Source organism: Eublepharis macularius, chromosome 5, assembly GCF_028583425.1.
Source record: "Eublepharis macularius isolate TG4126 chromosome 5, MPM_Emac_v1.0, whole genome shotgun sequence".
NCBI lineage: Eukaryota > Metazoa > Chordata > Lepidosauria > Squamata > Eublepharidae > Eublepharis > Eublepharis macularius.
This window is the reverse complement of record NC_072794.1, coordinates 52,119,618-52,135,066: the sequence shown is the minus strand read 5'-3', so window position 1 is coordinate 52,135,066 and position 15,449 is coordinate 52,119,618. Positions and strand designations below refer to the sequence as shown.

General features: G+C 41.0%; 1 protein-coding gene across 6 annotated transcripts in view; it reads right to left on the bottom strand.

The window, feature by feature from the left end:
• PTBP2 (polypyrimidine tract binding protein 2) overlaps positions 1-15,449 on the bottom strand; it is a 101,283-nt gene that overhangs the window by 83,798 nt on the left and 2,036 nt on the right. For all 6 annotated transcript variants that reach the window (XM_054979962.1, XM_054979966.1, XM_054979964.1 and 3 more), the window contains exon 2: positions 13,033-13,063. In XM_054979962.1, the coding sequence (XP_054835937.1) occupies positions 13,033-13,063 (31 nt within the window). The remainder of the gene's footprint in view (positions 1-13,032; positions 13,064-15,449) is intronic.

The following is a 15,449-nucleotide window of genomic DNA, read 5'->3' as shown; positions in this document are numbered from 1 at the left end:
ACACTGATGTCTCCGCTTTTAGGTTAGTGGCCAAATTTTCCGTTTTCATCTCCACCTCTTGCACTTTCTGTTGGGTAGACTGAAGCTCTTTTTTAATCTCATCAATATTTTTCACCACCTCTCCAACTTCTGACTTTATTGCTTCTTTAATATCTTTTAATAAATTCCGCTGTGACTCCTGTAAATTTTTCTGTGACTCCTGCAACATTTCCTGTGTCTTTTGTATAGTCTCATTTAATTCTTTATTGCCCTCTGTCACTTTTTTATCCAAATTCTCAATCGCCATCTGCCAATCTTTATCCTTCTTCAACATCGTTGGGCTTGCCTTAGCACCTGCCCACGAGTCCGCTCTCTTTCTCAACTCCGTTTTCACCTGTCACTTTTTGCGCTTGTGTCAGGTTTAAAAGTTACTAAAATCCGTACCTTTTCCAGCAATCAAAATGTCGGGCGTCTTTTCTCTATGGTGAACTCTATTATGAAGTCTCCAGTCATTCCCTTATCCAAAATGGCGAATTTCCGCTTCCTCTTCAGCTCTTCCTTGCCCCCTTGTTGTTTTTCTTCCGCTGCTACTCCGGCACACTTCCTGCCCTTCTATACGTGGCTTGCGGCTCCAACAAACAAACTCCTTCTTGCGATATTTCTGCCGCTTCCCACACTCCTTCCTCCCACGTCGCTTTCTCAAAACCACAGGGATGTAAACAAAAAGTTCCTTTTTGATCTTTTATGCTTTATATGTTAAAGAGTCTCACAATTCTCACTCCCAAACTCTTTATTGGCTCTTCCGCTTTAATTAACTCTGTCTCTCATTTAATAACTTTTGGACTTTGTTTAAAAATCAAGCCCGTTAGGGGAGATAGCAATCTTTACCTCCTCTTCTTTCCTTGGGGTTGTAATCACTTTCTTTTGCTAAATTCCAATCAAATCCGTAACTGAAGCTTGGGTATGACAATCCTATGCCAATTCGTTGACTCCAAAGCTGCTGCAGAGATATAGGCTCGCCCTTCTACGAGGGGACCTCAAGGCTGGGGGAGAATCCTTGATTCAGAACCCCCCCTCAGCCGAGATCACTCACTCTTGGGGCTGCAGAGCGTTCCTGCCCGATTTCTTCCTGAAATCGGGGGGCTGTGGGTGGTCGAGGCACCTCACCAGCCTAAGAAACAGCAACTCGGATGATCCAGCTCCCTGGATCACGTCAGACCGCACTAACACCAACCTAGAAGTACCAGTATATATAGCTCTTAAAGTAACTCATAGCCCTCTATTAAAAACATTGAATTAAGTCTTTACATGCAGCATGAAATTTGACAATCAACCATGTTAGATAATGGTAATTCTCATGTTTATTGTATAAATGTGATTAATTTAGGCAACAATTAATATGTTATAATGTGTTTGATGATAATGAATTATTATTGAGTTCAGTCTTTTTAATGTTATGAAGTTTAACTTGATATTCAAATAAGCTGGTAGTCCTACCTATTGTAAGTGTATGATACTGTTTCTGTCCAAATACATTTTTTTAACTACAAAACTTGTTTTATAATTTCAGCTTTTAATTTTTCTTTCCTCTTAGACGGCTAAAATTAAGATATGCTTATGGTGGCAAAGGGTGCAGTAGTTTGCAGCGCTCACTCAACTATTGGGTATATTTGCAACTTTTCTTGCAAAAAACTAAGGAATTATACTTTTAAATTCCACAAACATACCAATTAGTATAATTTTATATGTTATGGTATAAATGATGCATTTTATGTTGTTAAAGTGGCAAAATAATGATAGTTTGATAGTAAAGGAAGTAATTCCACTTTTTGAAATGAAAAGTTTACTAAGTGCAGCACCCAGAAAGTAGAAAGGGTTAAAAAAAGCTGCCTGATAAGAGAATGATTGACAGGCTGCTTCTCCCTCTCTGTGATTGGCCAGTGAGAAGGTAACATATGGTGCTGACAGCTGAAGTCTGGAATCTGACAGGGAGGGTCAGATTAGTAATTCTCTGTGTGAGGAAAAAGGGAAAGTTTGCCCTAACTAGGACAGCTTTTGGATATAAGAAGACTTTAATTAAAGTTTTTAAGTGTGAATGCCAGCACTAATTTACACAGACAAGATAGAACTGGAAGTCTGGTAGTCTGAAACTACAAACCTCTCACTTTTAGGAACTGTAAATATTTGAAACTAAGCTATAAGATGATTGTGCCTAATACTTTTGAATTATTCTGTTCTGCAATTAAAATTTACCTCAGCTTTTCTTTCACTGCCTACTTATATACCAACCCTGCCTGTTTAATAAACCTGCTATTTCCTTTTGAACTTTACTCAGCCTCTAGTGCCATTTTATTTCAAAGAAGACATGGGCTCCTGCTCCTCCCATGTATTTGAGCTGGGTTATAAGCCAAAAATATGTGTGTTAAGTGTGGGACAAAAAGACCTTTAAATTATTCTCAGAGACACACTACCAGAGACTAGAGATGGGCACGATCCAAAAAAAAATACCAATTAAGCTGTTCGTGGATCCAGGCCGCTGCCGAACTCAGGCCACCGATTCTAACCGATCAAGTCCCATTTCCGATCCGGAATCGGGAAGGCCAAAGCGGGAGGGCGCCCCGCTGTTTCCAGCAATATAGGAATGGTGGTTGGTGGCAGTGGCCGCCAGGCAGGGGGAGGCAGCGATGAGCCACCTCGCTTCAGGGAGGGAGGGGACATTCACACACACACACACACACACACACACACACACACACACACACACACACACACACACACACACACACACTTAGAGTAGAGGGGGGGAGTTTTTAACCCGGCAATGAGCCACCTCCCCTCAGGGAGGGGACATTCCCAGGGCTGGGTCTATGGTTGCCAGAGCCCAGGACAACCGTAGTCAGGCTCTTGCGCACGCGCTCCTGGGTCCCCCCCCCGTCTACGCAGCAAGCCGGCTGTCCCGGTGCGCTGCGGAGTTGGCGGCAGCGCGAGTGGCTTGGTGGCTGCCCACGCCGTTCACCTGCCCCGCAAGACAAGGGGCGGCCAGCTTGCCCGCGCACCCCTTGTCCTGGGGAAAGATGAACGGCGCAGGCAGCCTCCCAGCCTCCCGCGCTGCCTTTTGCCTTTCCTATGTGCCCATGGCTTCAGAACACCCCCTTCCCCCTTCCTCCCCTGGGTTGCTGCTCTGTGGTTGGAAAGAAGCCTGCTAATCAAGGAAAGCTGGGCTTCCATTCGTGTTTCGAGGGCGACAGAAGGAGGGCAAACACAGCTCATTCCCTTGGCTCCGTTACCCTGGGAATAAATTACTGGCACCAGAGTGTCTGCAATTCCGAACAGAAACCGATATATCCGATCAAGTCCCGAACAAGCAAACCCCCGACTGCTGGATCGGTTGCCGTGGATGGAACCGATCAGCTGAGTCACGATGGCGCAAACGCCAAAATCGGGGGGGGGGGGGGTGTTGAAATCGAAATTCAGATCGTGCCCATGTCTACCAGAGACTGTCCAGCCACAGCAAGCAACTTTTATCAGTTTTGGAGGGGAAATCTGTCTCACAGTGGGGGAATGAGTTAGGGCCTGTACATCATAGCCTATCTATTTTATTCAAGATCACAACATTTTGATGCTAAGAATTAACATTTAAAATAGAACCTGGAAGCAAACAGGCACAATGTTTCAAGACTGGTGTTTGTTTGAAGTGTTCTACCCTAATATTTTACTAATTGAAACTTCTGAATTCTCCTCAGGGCCGTTCATAGAAACCTAAGGTCAAGCACTATAAAAGCACGTTGCATTTATTACTATGGCTAATTATGAATATTTGTCACTATCAAGCACATTACATGTATGTTCCCTTGTCATGGAGAAATGCTGTTTTAGCCAATAATTATTAGAACTACATCTGAGAAGTTCTGTCCACTTAGCCCATAACCTATCATATAATCTGGACCATGGCCCTTGTCTTCAAGAAAGTGAGCTCGCTTAGAACTTTGCATATGCATGGATACAAAACAGAAAACCATCAACTTCACAATTAATCTACAATTCAAAGTAAGACTGGCCATTACATATTTGTTCCAATACCCTTCGATGAAATCTGAGAGCGTTTGCTTACCTAGAACTGTATAACACCTAATTAACTCTGTAAAACATGTCATTGGCTTTATCTTACTGTGTTACAGACTATAGATCAGTTGGCTCTAATAAAGCTATGACATGTTGCTTGGATTGTAAAGGCTATCCTTCTCATCCAATGTCTGTATTCAATACATCAGATTATGTCCCAAAACTACTTGTTTGGTTGATAAAAAAACTTATCTACTAGCTTAGATAGTGGCTCCAACATCTTAGCAACAATGGCATGTGCTAAAAATCACCTCCAGGCATGCATTAAGAGGAAATAAACTTTTTTGAAAGCTGAGTTAACTACAATCCAGCAATAAACTGCAATACCATCTGAAAAAGTAATACATTTCAGTTACTCAAACAACAGGAAAGGTGTACAAGCAGGCTGGAAACAATCAGTGATCATCCATTTAAATTACTAGGAACCCTCAAGAGTTCAGGAGATAGGTGGCAACATAACCCATCCCTCATTCTCTCCCCTTCAGAATTTCATCAGCAATTGATGAGGTGCTCTGCTTTGGTTTCCAAAGACAGAAGATATGGTGAGGAGGTTAAAACGGCACAAGGAAAGTTTTACTAAAAATATCTTATCGCTTTGCTCTACTTACATTTACTCTATAAAACAAAATCAAACATAAGGCAGACTTCAGAAACAGCTAAGCCTTCCCTACCAAGGGAAGGCCACAGGGTTTAAAGTTTACAAGATAAGCTGTCCCACTGTCTTCCAAAAGCAGGCAAGACACAATGGGAAATGAATAAATAAATACACTGAAACAGATTTTAAAGCATTAATAATACTACTTCTGAGATCTTTTAAGCTCCCTGACCATTTCCCAATGTTGCTTATCCACATAAATATTAACAATGGCATCATGAGTAATCCTAAACAGAACAAAGATCACCATAACTCTCTGAAACAAAGGTAAAATGTTTTGAGAATGGTAATAACTCTTCATCCTTCTTGTGAGTACAATGACAGAGACCTGACATTAAATGAGTAATATTTTCCATTGAAACCTTTTTAAAAAGTCAGTTTGAAACAAGCTACTGAGAGTGTTCAGAACATTCCTGTTCAGAAAATCATAAATATGGGATATAGTCTGCTGGATGCCACAAGATTGTGTTAAACCTAGGGATGTGCGAATTGGGTTTCCAATTCGGGTAAAACACCCAAATCGGACTCGGGGTTTCCGGATCGGGAACAGCATCCTGGGCCCAGTTTGGAAACCCCAAATCTAAGCTTCCTGAAGCAATTCGTATCGCTTTGGGAAGCTTTGGGATACAAGATTTTAAATGCACCTTTCCTTGCCACTGCGCTGGGTTCCCCCATGACCCAGATGGAATTTAAAGGGCCTGCCGCAAACCCTGCCAAGCATCTGATCTGTGCCGGCAGAGTTTGAATTCCCTCCACCGCTGATTTCACACGATGGGAGGGGAAAGAGGGGGTTCCCTCCTCCCCCTCCAATCGGGTGAAATAAGCAGCAGGGGGGTAGTTTGTCAGTATGCTCCGAATCTTTATGGAGCACACCGAAGGGAGTCAAACAAGGGATTCCTGAAGTAGCTTGCCGCTTCAGGAATCCTTTATTTCTGACCCTTTATTCTGCTTCAGGTTTCCCAAAGTGGGAAACCCAAATTTATTTATTTTTTTGCACACCTCTAGTTAACCCTTATACTTTATATTTGCATGTAAAACCTTTAAGGGAGACTACTCAATGCTTTGGGTACCATCAATACAATGATGGTATCTAGCTCTATACGTCTTCTCCTGTACCATCAGTGGCTGTTATCTTTGCATGCTGTGGTCAAGGCGCTAAGAGAGAACAATCTGCAGTTTAATCCAGACAAAATGGAGGTGTTGCTGGTTAAGAAAGCCAAGGTCCCCAAAACTGTTGTGTTCCCCACATTTCATGCGGTTCAGTTGTCTCTCACTGACTCAGGAGTCTCGAAATTATGCTGGACCTTGCCACTGCTGTTCCAGAAGCAAGTTAGTCGGTGGCTTTTTTCCACTACCTATGGTATGGATGTTGGCTCCCTCTCTGAACCCAGCCAATTTGATCATACTGATCCATAACAAAGTTAACTTTAAGGTTGGACTATTATACTGTTCTGTTCAAACAGTCCTTGAAGACTATTCAGAAGCTTCAATTGATGAAAAATGTGGCAACTCAGTGGTTAGTTCTCTTCACCTGTGGTTACCTGTGGTTAGTTCTCTTCGCATCTACACAACTATCTCTCTCAAGTCCTGTTGGCAGTATTACACTGAAAGCAGGCAAAGACAGCTACTACCCTTTCCAAAAGGTTTTCTGCTGCAACTCTTGAAATGGCCCTCATGAATCTACCAAGGCCACCTCTTTGCAAGTTTTTCAGAAACTTTGCATGACCAGATTGCTTAGGAGAGCTTTCATATAATGAACAGATCTAATAATGAATTAACTTGAAGGCTGATTTCTTGGAGTTTGTCTTTATCATCTACTAGCTTGATAACTGTGCTTCACTACAGTATATAACTACTTTAAATCCAGTTATAATACTTATCGGTATGTAACATTTTTTGGTTTGTGTTTTGTTTCCAGCCACCCAGGAAAGCCAGGCCCCACAGGGAGATTGGCAACCCTCGTGAACTTTTAGAGGAAGACTGGGAGGTGCATTTTACCTCAGGACACATTCAATGACTCCCAATAGCAACTGCATACTGTTCAGAATGGAGATCAGGCCACATATGCAAATGACTTCTGTGTTCCAACTGTCTGGGGTAGGGGTGGATGAGGTATAGAATGTTGTGAGCCCCAATCAGTCCACATATGCAAATGACCTTGAAAGGCTGGCCCAATCAGGGAAGAGTGGCTGAGCTGGCAGTGGGCGGGGGCACAAACAGGCAGCAGCCTGCCAGCCACACAAGGAAGCTATATCCCTTTGGGAAAACACACTTGACCCCTTTTTACTCCCTTAGGGGGCAAATTTCTTAAAATCTCTTCTTAGTGGGTGTTTAGATCATGAAAGGAATGTTCTCCCCAAATTCCATGTTTCTAGGTCCAGGGGTTTGGGCTGAGTGAGACAGGACACTTGTCTTTATATAGATAGATAGATTGTATAGAAGGTTACAGTTTTATGGTTTTGATTCAATATCACAACCTGTTCTGAGTTGCATGTTGGGAGCAAAGCAGGATAAAAATGCACTAAGTAAATAAGTAACTTTCTAGAACCTTTCTAGTTTCAGTTCAAATAGTTTACTACTGCCTTTTCAACAGTATGCTAAATTTAAGATAAGCTTGCTGAATCGCACCTCTTACACAGATGCTGCTCATGGAGCAGTAAGTTCTGGGAAGATTCCACAAACAGACCAGCACCATCCTGATTCCAATAGGTTTATCATTTCTGTCAGTTAAGTTATTAATTATCTCTCACCTGTAAATAGTGCCTGGGAGCAGCCATGAGGTTCACATACCCCAGAAACCCCAAAGTGAACAATCAAGCTGATCTCATTTGGCCCTAGAAACTGCACCCACTATGTTAATGGGTTCAGCATCCACAGTCTAATAAAATCCCATATTCAAATAATTGGGTCCAGAGAACATGGACAGAGAAGTAAACAAGCAAGACCAGGACATCCCAACTAACATCACAACAGTGTAACCTCTCAGTATGACAGCTAGACAATAAAATTATAGACTGACCAATTCATATGCAAATTTTATCAAAACAGGCTATCCAATGACTCTTAAGCCAAGATTTGCATAAGAACTAATATGTTGTTTATTTCAGTTTTCTCTTTGATGTTTCTGAAGGACCAGAGCTCTCCCCTACCCCCCAAATGTAACTGCTTGGTGTGTATTTCCTGCTTTAAAGTGCCCTAATGTATTATTATAGGAATGCTGCAAGTAATTTTTAGGGCCAGTAGGTACAAGCTGTCATAAAGTTCCCATTCTGTAAAAATTTCTTCAACCTTTACATTTACAGAACTGTAGTACCTTAGCAAGCAAGCTACCCATTTTGCTCTCCTCGGCTTGCAGAAAAAATTGTTTCGGTATTTGACACAAAACACTGAAAACATCAGTCATCCTTCCACACAGCTGAAATAAGGACACAAAATACTGACTTTCACTGCAGTAGTTCAAGTGATAAGTCACCCAACATTTAAACTCTTCAATAACTACGAGGAGACAAAATGGGCCTTAAAATGAAATAAAGTTTGAAATTCCAGTATGTAAACCATGAATCTTCTTTAAATCATTAGCTTTGCAACAAAAATAGTAATAGACAAGTAGGCCACTACTCTGGTACTGAAGAAGACTTCGAGAAACTCGGGAGTAGTAGTATGACATTAGTATCAGAGCTTTGAAAGGTAATTTTTAAAAATCATTAATTCTTAATAATAAACATTTACCATAACATTTGAAAGCTATGTTCTGTATTTCTTATTATGTATTTAAAGAGCTATAAAGGAGTAAATATGGGAAAGTGACTGTATCTGTCACTGTATATGACTATATAGTTATAATGCAGTATATACAGTAATACAGTGTACAGCGATAATTTATAAATGAGAAAATTAGTTATAAATAGTTTACATCTACTTACAAGAAACTGTTGTTATCAGTTAGGGCCATTCTAATGTTTTCCATAGACTACACACAATGTTTCATCTTCTTAACGTGAAAGCGATCATGGTTATAGCTTTCCAGGAATTGTAGTAATGTTTTTAAAGTCCTTTTCTTCTAGTATTCTTTACAGAATTGCTTGAAAACAGCCAACACAAATTTGAGTCTCTCTGTCATAAACCATTTAAATTTTTTGTTAAAGTTTTTGAGGGATTGGGTATCAAGGGCAAGAGGTTTGTGTTTTCCAAACATGACTCAACAGATCTATGCAAGTTACTTTAAAAAAAACTTAAGTCTGAAAATCAAATACTGTTTAAAAAAGAAACTGTTCTGCTTCACAAACAGAAATATTTACAATTACAGTATATGATGAAATAATAGCATGGTTGTATAAGTACTGGTCCCATTCTACTAAGGACCCACACACAAACATGTAAGACATCATACAATCAGCTACCGTTCATGCAATGATCCCTGTACTGATAAACAAAAGAAGTTACACACATTTCCCAAAGCAGATCTGTAAATCAGTAGTTTCTGGAGCTGGAGCTTTTTGCTAAACAAAAAAAGAAAAAAATCACCATGATCAACCACTGGCATCTAGCAACTCTAGGCCAAATCTAATCTAACAAGGGACAACGGGCAGTCTCTCCATCGAAGCACCCCTCCTTCCCAACTTCACAGACACAAACTCCTAGCTTTAGATATGTTCCAAGAAGAAATGGCAGGAAGATTAATGGATCAGTAGGATTGTTTCTGGGTTTACAATTTTGCCTAGCAGCTCACTGAATGAAAAAATAGTGCATACCAGAATACTCTGCAATGTTACAGTGGATTCTGAGATACGTTTCAAACACAAATTCAACTTATCTGGAACTCAGAACATCTTGTCAACAACTTTGTAGAAGATTCATGCAGAACATCTAGTTTTCTCTCTCATGCCTTTAGGAAAAATACTGTGCAATCCTAAACACAGTTTTCTTCTCTGTTAAACCCTTCTAAAACAATGGGCTTAGAAGGGTGCAGCTCTACTTAGGGATGCACTGATAGACCTATGTACAAAGAATATCAGATATTGTTAAAACTTCACTGCTCAGTTTTTGCCTTTTAGTTAACATAAAGGAACGACACTGTAATTGGTTTCTTAATTCAGTCAGATGGACAACAAGGAATACCAGAGGGTTTTTTGCTTCCCATTACCACCATGTTATTACATACTACAAAGTAGCATGTACTTAAAGCTATTTCCATCTGCCAACAAACACCTTCTGATGATCCCTGGCCCCAAGGACGTTCAGCTAGCCTTGACCAGGGCCAGGGCTTTTTTTGGCCCTTGCTCCAGCCTGGTGGAATGCTCTCTCCATTAAGACCAGGGCCCTGTGGGACTTGTTACAGTTCTGCCAGGCCTACAAGACAGAGATGTTCCATCAGGCCTACGATGGTAGTTGAGGCGTGGGTGAACTGCCTGGTCAGCCTTTCTGCTGTGGCCTTTGGCCTGCTCGTTCTACATTCTGGCAACCTGCCTGCCCTACCTCCATGATACTAGTGTGTGGGATGTATTATGTTGAACCATCACATGCTGCATCGTAGATAGTGGTTTTAACTTTTGTATTGAACTGAGGTTGAAGTCCATCTGAAAGCACTGAAATGAAACTCAGTTACAACTCATTTAAGTCCTTGTCATTGTTTTAATTTATTGTACTACTATATAATGTTTTAGGCCGTCCTGAGCCCATTACATTAATGACATGGTTATCTTGCTGCTTAAGAGCAAGGCACCAAGTCAGGCAGGTGTTTGACCATAGCTGCACTGTCATCACCAATAATGCTTCTGACAAATTAATCTATCTTCTTCCTGCCAATCCAACTCTGAAGGAGGCAAAGTGGAAACCTGACAAATGACAGGTGATTTATATGCTTCTTAGAAGTAGTTATGTTGAAGAATGAAGTCGCCACAAAATTCTACTCTGTTGTTACAAATTTACATGGCTAGCAATGAGGAGTTCCATGTCTGTTTCCATAATACGCTGGCATGCTCCCAAAAGAAAGGCAGTTTTATAAACACAGTACTGTACAAACACAAGCTTCATCTAAATTGATGAGGCTTCTGTCACATTTTGAAACCTAGAGTCATAGTTTTTTTCATCCCTCACTAGAAATCTACTCAGATGAAAGTCACACCTTGCTGCTCTAAGTTAATGTACAAAGTTAAAAATAGCAAGTAAAAGGACATCACTAGAAGGCACATCTTAAAAACATTTAAAATAAAATGCATTTTCAGAACTTTCAGATTATTTGTAGGGGATGCTTCATCATTTAAAAAAAATATTGCGGAAATCTGTGCGTTGGATTTCACATAGATTTCTATATTGTGAAGGATGATTTTCACCGATCCCTCTCCCAGCAGTCCTAAATGTTCCCTCTCCAAAATGCTATTCCTGAGGGATGTTCCATGCCACACAAACCCCTGCAAAGGACAGTTTTCCACCCTTCTCTAACAGGGTGACAACTTACAACTTTCTGACCTGCAAGCAGCACTTCAGGCCACTCTTAGCACTAGCAAAGGAGCCTTCAAGAGGACACGAGACATTGCCACTCACAGGGGTTCAAAAGTTTCTCATATTTTTTCAGCTGCTTATATAGAAAAATTGAGAGATTTCTTGAATACTTCACGTATAAAGCCTACCTGAACTTCAACTTTCAATCTAAGGTAAATAGGTAAAACAAGCGGGGGACATCACTTCCCCTTCCCCCACTATTTCCCCTGTTCCTTCCCTGAAATCCCCCATAGCCTCCCTGCTTTCTTTTCCTCTTCTAACCCAACAGCCAACCTATCTTTTACCTGCCTTCCATCTTCAACTTTCACTCCTTCCCTCCCACTGGCAGCCTCTCCCCAGGAAAACCATTGCCCAGCTGCATAGTATTGGCTGCAGGGGTGGGCCCAGTTGCATGGTGCTGGCCGCTGGGCCGAGCTGCACATTGGGGAACCTACAAAGACTTGCTGAAGAGGCTTCACTCTCCTGTTTCCCACTCCCCATACTATTTCCTCTTTTCTTCTCCCACGACAAACTCTGTATCCTCCCACTTCCCTGCTTCCTTCTCTCCTTCCCACCCACTAACCTATATTTTATCTGCCTCCCATATTCAGCTATATTTTTTAAACTTGTATTTAATTTACACCTTGCCTTTCTCCCTAATGGGGACCCAAACTGACTTACATCATTCTCCTCTCCTCTATATTATCTTCACCAGACCACTGTGAGGTAGGCTGAGATTAGTGACTGGTCCAGAGTCACCCAGTGAGTTTCCACGACAGAAAGGCAAATTGAACCTGGATTTCCCATATCCAAGACTGAAACTCAGGGTTGCTGAAAAGTAGCAAAAAGCCAGGCTTGGATGAGTCATAAAAATCATATGGTATCAAGACATCAGTAGTTGCTGTTGGCCCTGGCTCTGATAAAGTCTTCCATCAATGGCCAAAAGAGTACTGAAAAGGGCCTCCCTCCCAACACACACCTTTTACTAACAGAAACCAAGGGCAGAGAGCTGGAAATACTGTTGCAGCTGCCTAGCAATCCTCATAATGTCCACTGAGTTTCTAAAAGCTGCAGGCACTATTTCTATTATTTTGGGGTGTAGGCAAACTCCCAATGCACTTTTATTTTTTTAGATTTCAGATTTTCCTGCAAACCTTGGGCTTTTCTCAGGTTTGTAAAAAAGGGCATGTTGTCTGTTCATGACTCCAGTCTCTGGATTTAAGAATCCAGAGATCTGGCGCGGTTAAGAATTAGATATACTGATATTGATAATAAGATTACAGGTACGATGTTTGATTAAGTGCTTTCCTTAAGATCAGCACCATTAACCAGAATCTTTCAAAACCTGGATTTCAAATAAACTTTACGCCCTAGTTTTCAATTTCATGATACAGGGAAAACTTTGGTTATCATTAAATGTGATGCCAATGGAACCACAGTTAAAATTAACGATGAAAAAGGAGGACAGAACACACTCAGAGTCTTCTAACCATGGTTACATTGCAAATATTAGTTGGCATTAGGCCTCAAAGAATAAGAGGGCAAAAGCCACCAGTTAAGATGTAAGAAATGATTTCAATCACATACTAAGATCCCCTTTTTTGTTTAGTAGAAAGAAGTCAGTTGGACGTAGATACTAATTACTACTGATCTACTTAACTGTACAAAAAGATATTTTTCTGGTAAGCATCCACCCTACATCCAACAGTAACCACAGAAAATATTCAACAAATTTGCAAAGATTTCATATTAACTAGCCTTATATTTTGATGTTATCAGTCAAATTCATAGCTTACCTTCACACCAACTGCAACATCAGTGACAATGCTGAAAGAGAAAAACAAATCTTTTAGAGTGCAAACTGTACCTTCATTTCTCCTTCCCAAGGAGGAAAGTGTTTTCCTTGAAAACAAACTTTCCAATACATTTTAAGTCTCTTGGGAAACTCATCAACTGTGGAATTACATATCCACTGTTCTTTTTTTAAAACCAACAGCTTTAAAGCATAGATCTCGACAAGCATTAGTGACTAAAAACAAATAAAAAAAACATACGGTTGAGTTTTAGTACAGAACCAAGTAGACAAAGTGAGAAGAGGATGCACTATTCCTCTTAGGCATCACAGAACCCACAGATTTCCATTTTCCCAAGACAGTTTGCTTTATTCCATTCCAATGGCACTCAATCCAGATTTTAAAGTATTAAGACTTACATATAGCATACTTAAGTAGGGGGCAAAGAATGAATGCCATGCATAAAATCAAATTCTACTGCTGATTATCTTATAATCATACTGGGGAAAGGTATTGGAGCTGTTGGTTAAAATCACCAATGTCTCATTGACTGAGAAGGTTCTTTCTACATCTTTGAAGGAAATAGTGTTAGACCTTGGTTTCAAACATCTTCATTGGTTAGGGATAACATGGCCACTTAAAAAGACAATCTCCTACCCACATTCCCTAGAAAAGGTAAGTAAGTGTGTGGTGGTACAGCAGCTCCTGGGGTTCATGCCCTTGACCCATTTCAATCTAGTTCCAGGCCTAAGATTGTAACTAGGACATCTTTAGTTGCGCAGGTGGATGATCTTTGTTTAAAAAGATCTCCTGTGCACAGGGGATAGTGACTGTGTTGATAATGATAGATCTTTCAACAGCCTTTGACATTACTGATCTCTCCATTCTTATCTATTGGATCCAATAGAGTTGGCATTAATCGAATAGCCCTTCAGTGGTTTCAGTCTTTTCTTTCTGACTGGACACAAAAAGTTTCCACCAAAAGAGCAGAATCAGCTGGATGGGATTTATCCTGTGGAGTGCCATAGGGTTCTATTCTCTCACCTATATATAAGACTGCTGAACAAGATTGCCCAGTGCTTTGGCTTTGGGTGTTATCAATATGCAGATGACATCCAGCTTTATATTTCATTATCCTCCAGATTTATCTGTCTTGGTTCTGAACCAGTACTTTGAGGCTGTGGTGAGGTGGCTAAGGCAAAAACAAGCTGAAGCTTAAACCAGGCAATAAAAAGATAATGCTTGTCAGAAAGACTGATGTTAGAAATTGTCCTGGATCGAGCGGAATTGGCTTTTGCAGAGTAGGTTAGCAGTTTGGGGGTGCTCACAGGCCCAGTCTTGCGGTTTCAAAAGCAAAAGAGCCTGCTGGATCAGATCAGTCCATCCAGTCCAGCACCCCACTTCACACAGCAGTCAACTAATTGTCCTGGGGGACAAACAGGACATAGAGGCCAAAGTGTTCTGAGCACTGGTATTCAAAGGTCTGCTGCCTCTGAATATGGAGGCTCCCTTCAGTCATCATGGCTAGTAAATATTGATGGACCTTTTCTCCATGAATCTGTCTAACTCCCTTTTAAAGTTATCTCTACTACCTCTTCTGGCAGTGAATACTACCTTCTCTGGCAGTGAATTCCAGAGTTTAATTACTCGTAGAGAAAAGAAATATTTCCTTCTGTCTTCCCTGAATGTATTTCCCAACAATTTTATTGGGTGTCCCCAAGTTCTAATATGGAAGAGAGAGAAAAAGCTCCCTCTATCCACTTTCTTCACCCCCTGCATAATTTTATAAATCTCAATCATGTCTCCCCTTAGCAGCTTGGTGCAGAGGCCAACAGATCTGAGTGCATCTGATTCACCAAATCTCTCCTTTTTTTAACTCTGCCAATCTACTCATACTGATCCATACTTTTGTAACTTTGTGGTTTGAATTATTGTAACATGCATGATATTAGGTTGCAAGGCAAGCAAGAAACTGCAGCCAATCCAGAACACAGCAGCTTGATTACTGCAAGGGACCAGCAGATGGGAACTGCTATTTTGCCTATTTTGAATAGCTAACTGGTTGCCAGTATGTTCCTGAATTCAAGATGCTGCTTAAGATCTTTAAGGCCTTTCACAGCCTGGAGCCCACATCTCAAGGACTATCTTCTCCCACATGTTCTTGTGCACCAACTATAGTCTTCAGACTGCCACATGTGGACTATTCCCCCACTTAGCATGGCCTGCCTGGCATAAAACAGAGCCTGGGCCTCTTCCACTGCAGCCTTCACTTTGTAGAAGATGTGAGGAGAGCCCCGTCATTGGAGAGCTTCTGGAGGTACTGCAAGACTTGTTCATTTATGAAGGCTTTTGATGGATATGAACACCAGGTATCCTTTGTGTGTGTGTTTTAATTTGTAATGTTTTAACTATTGCTTGCA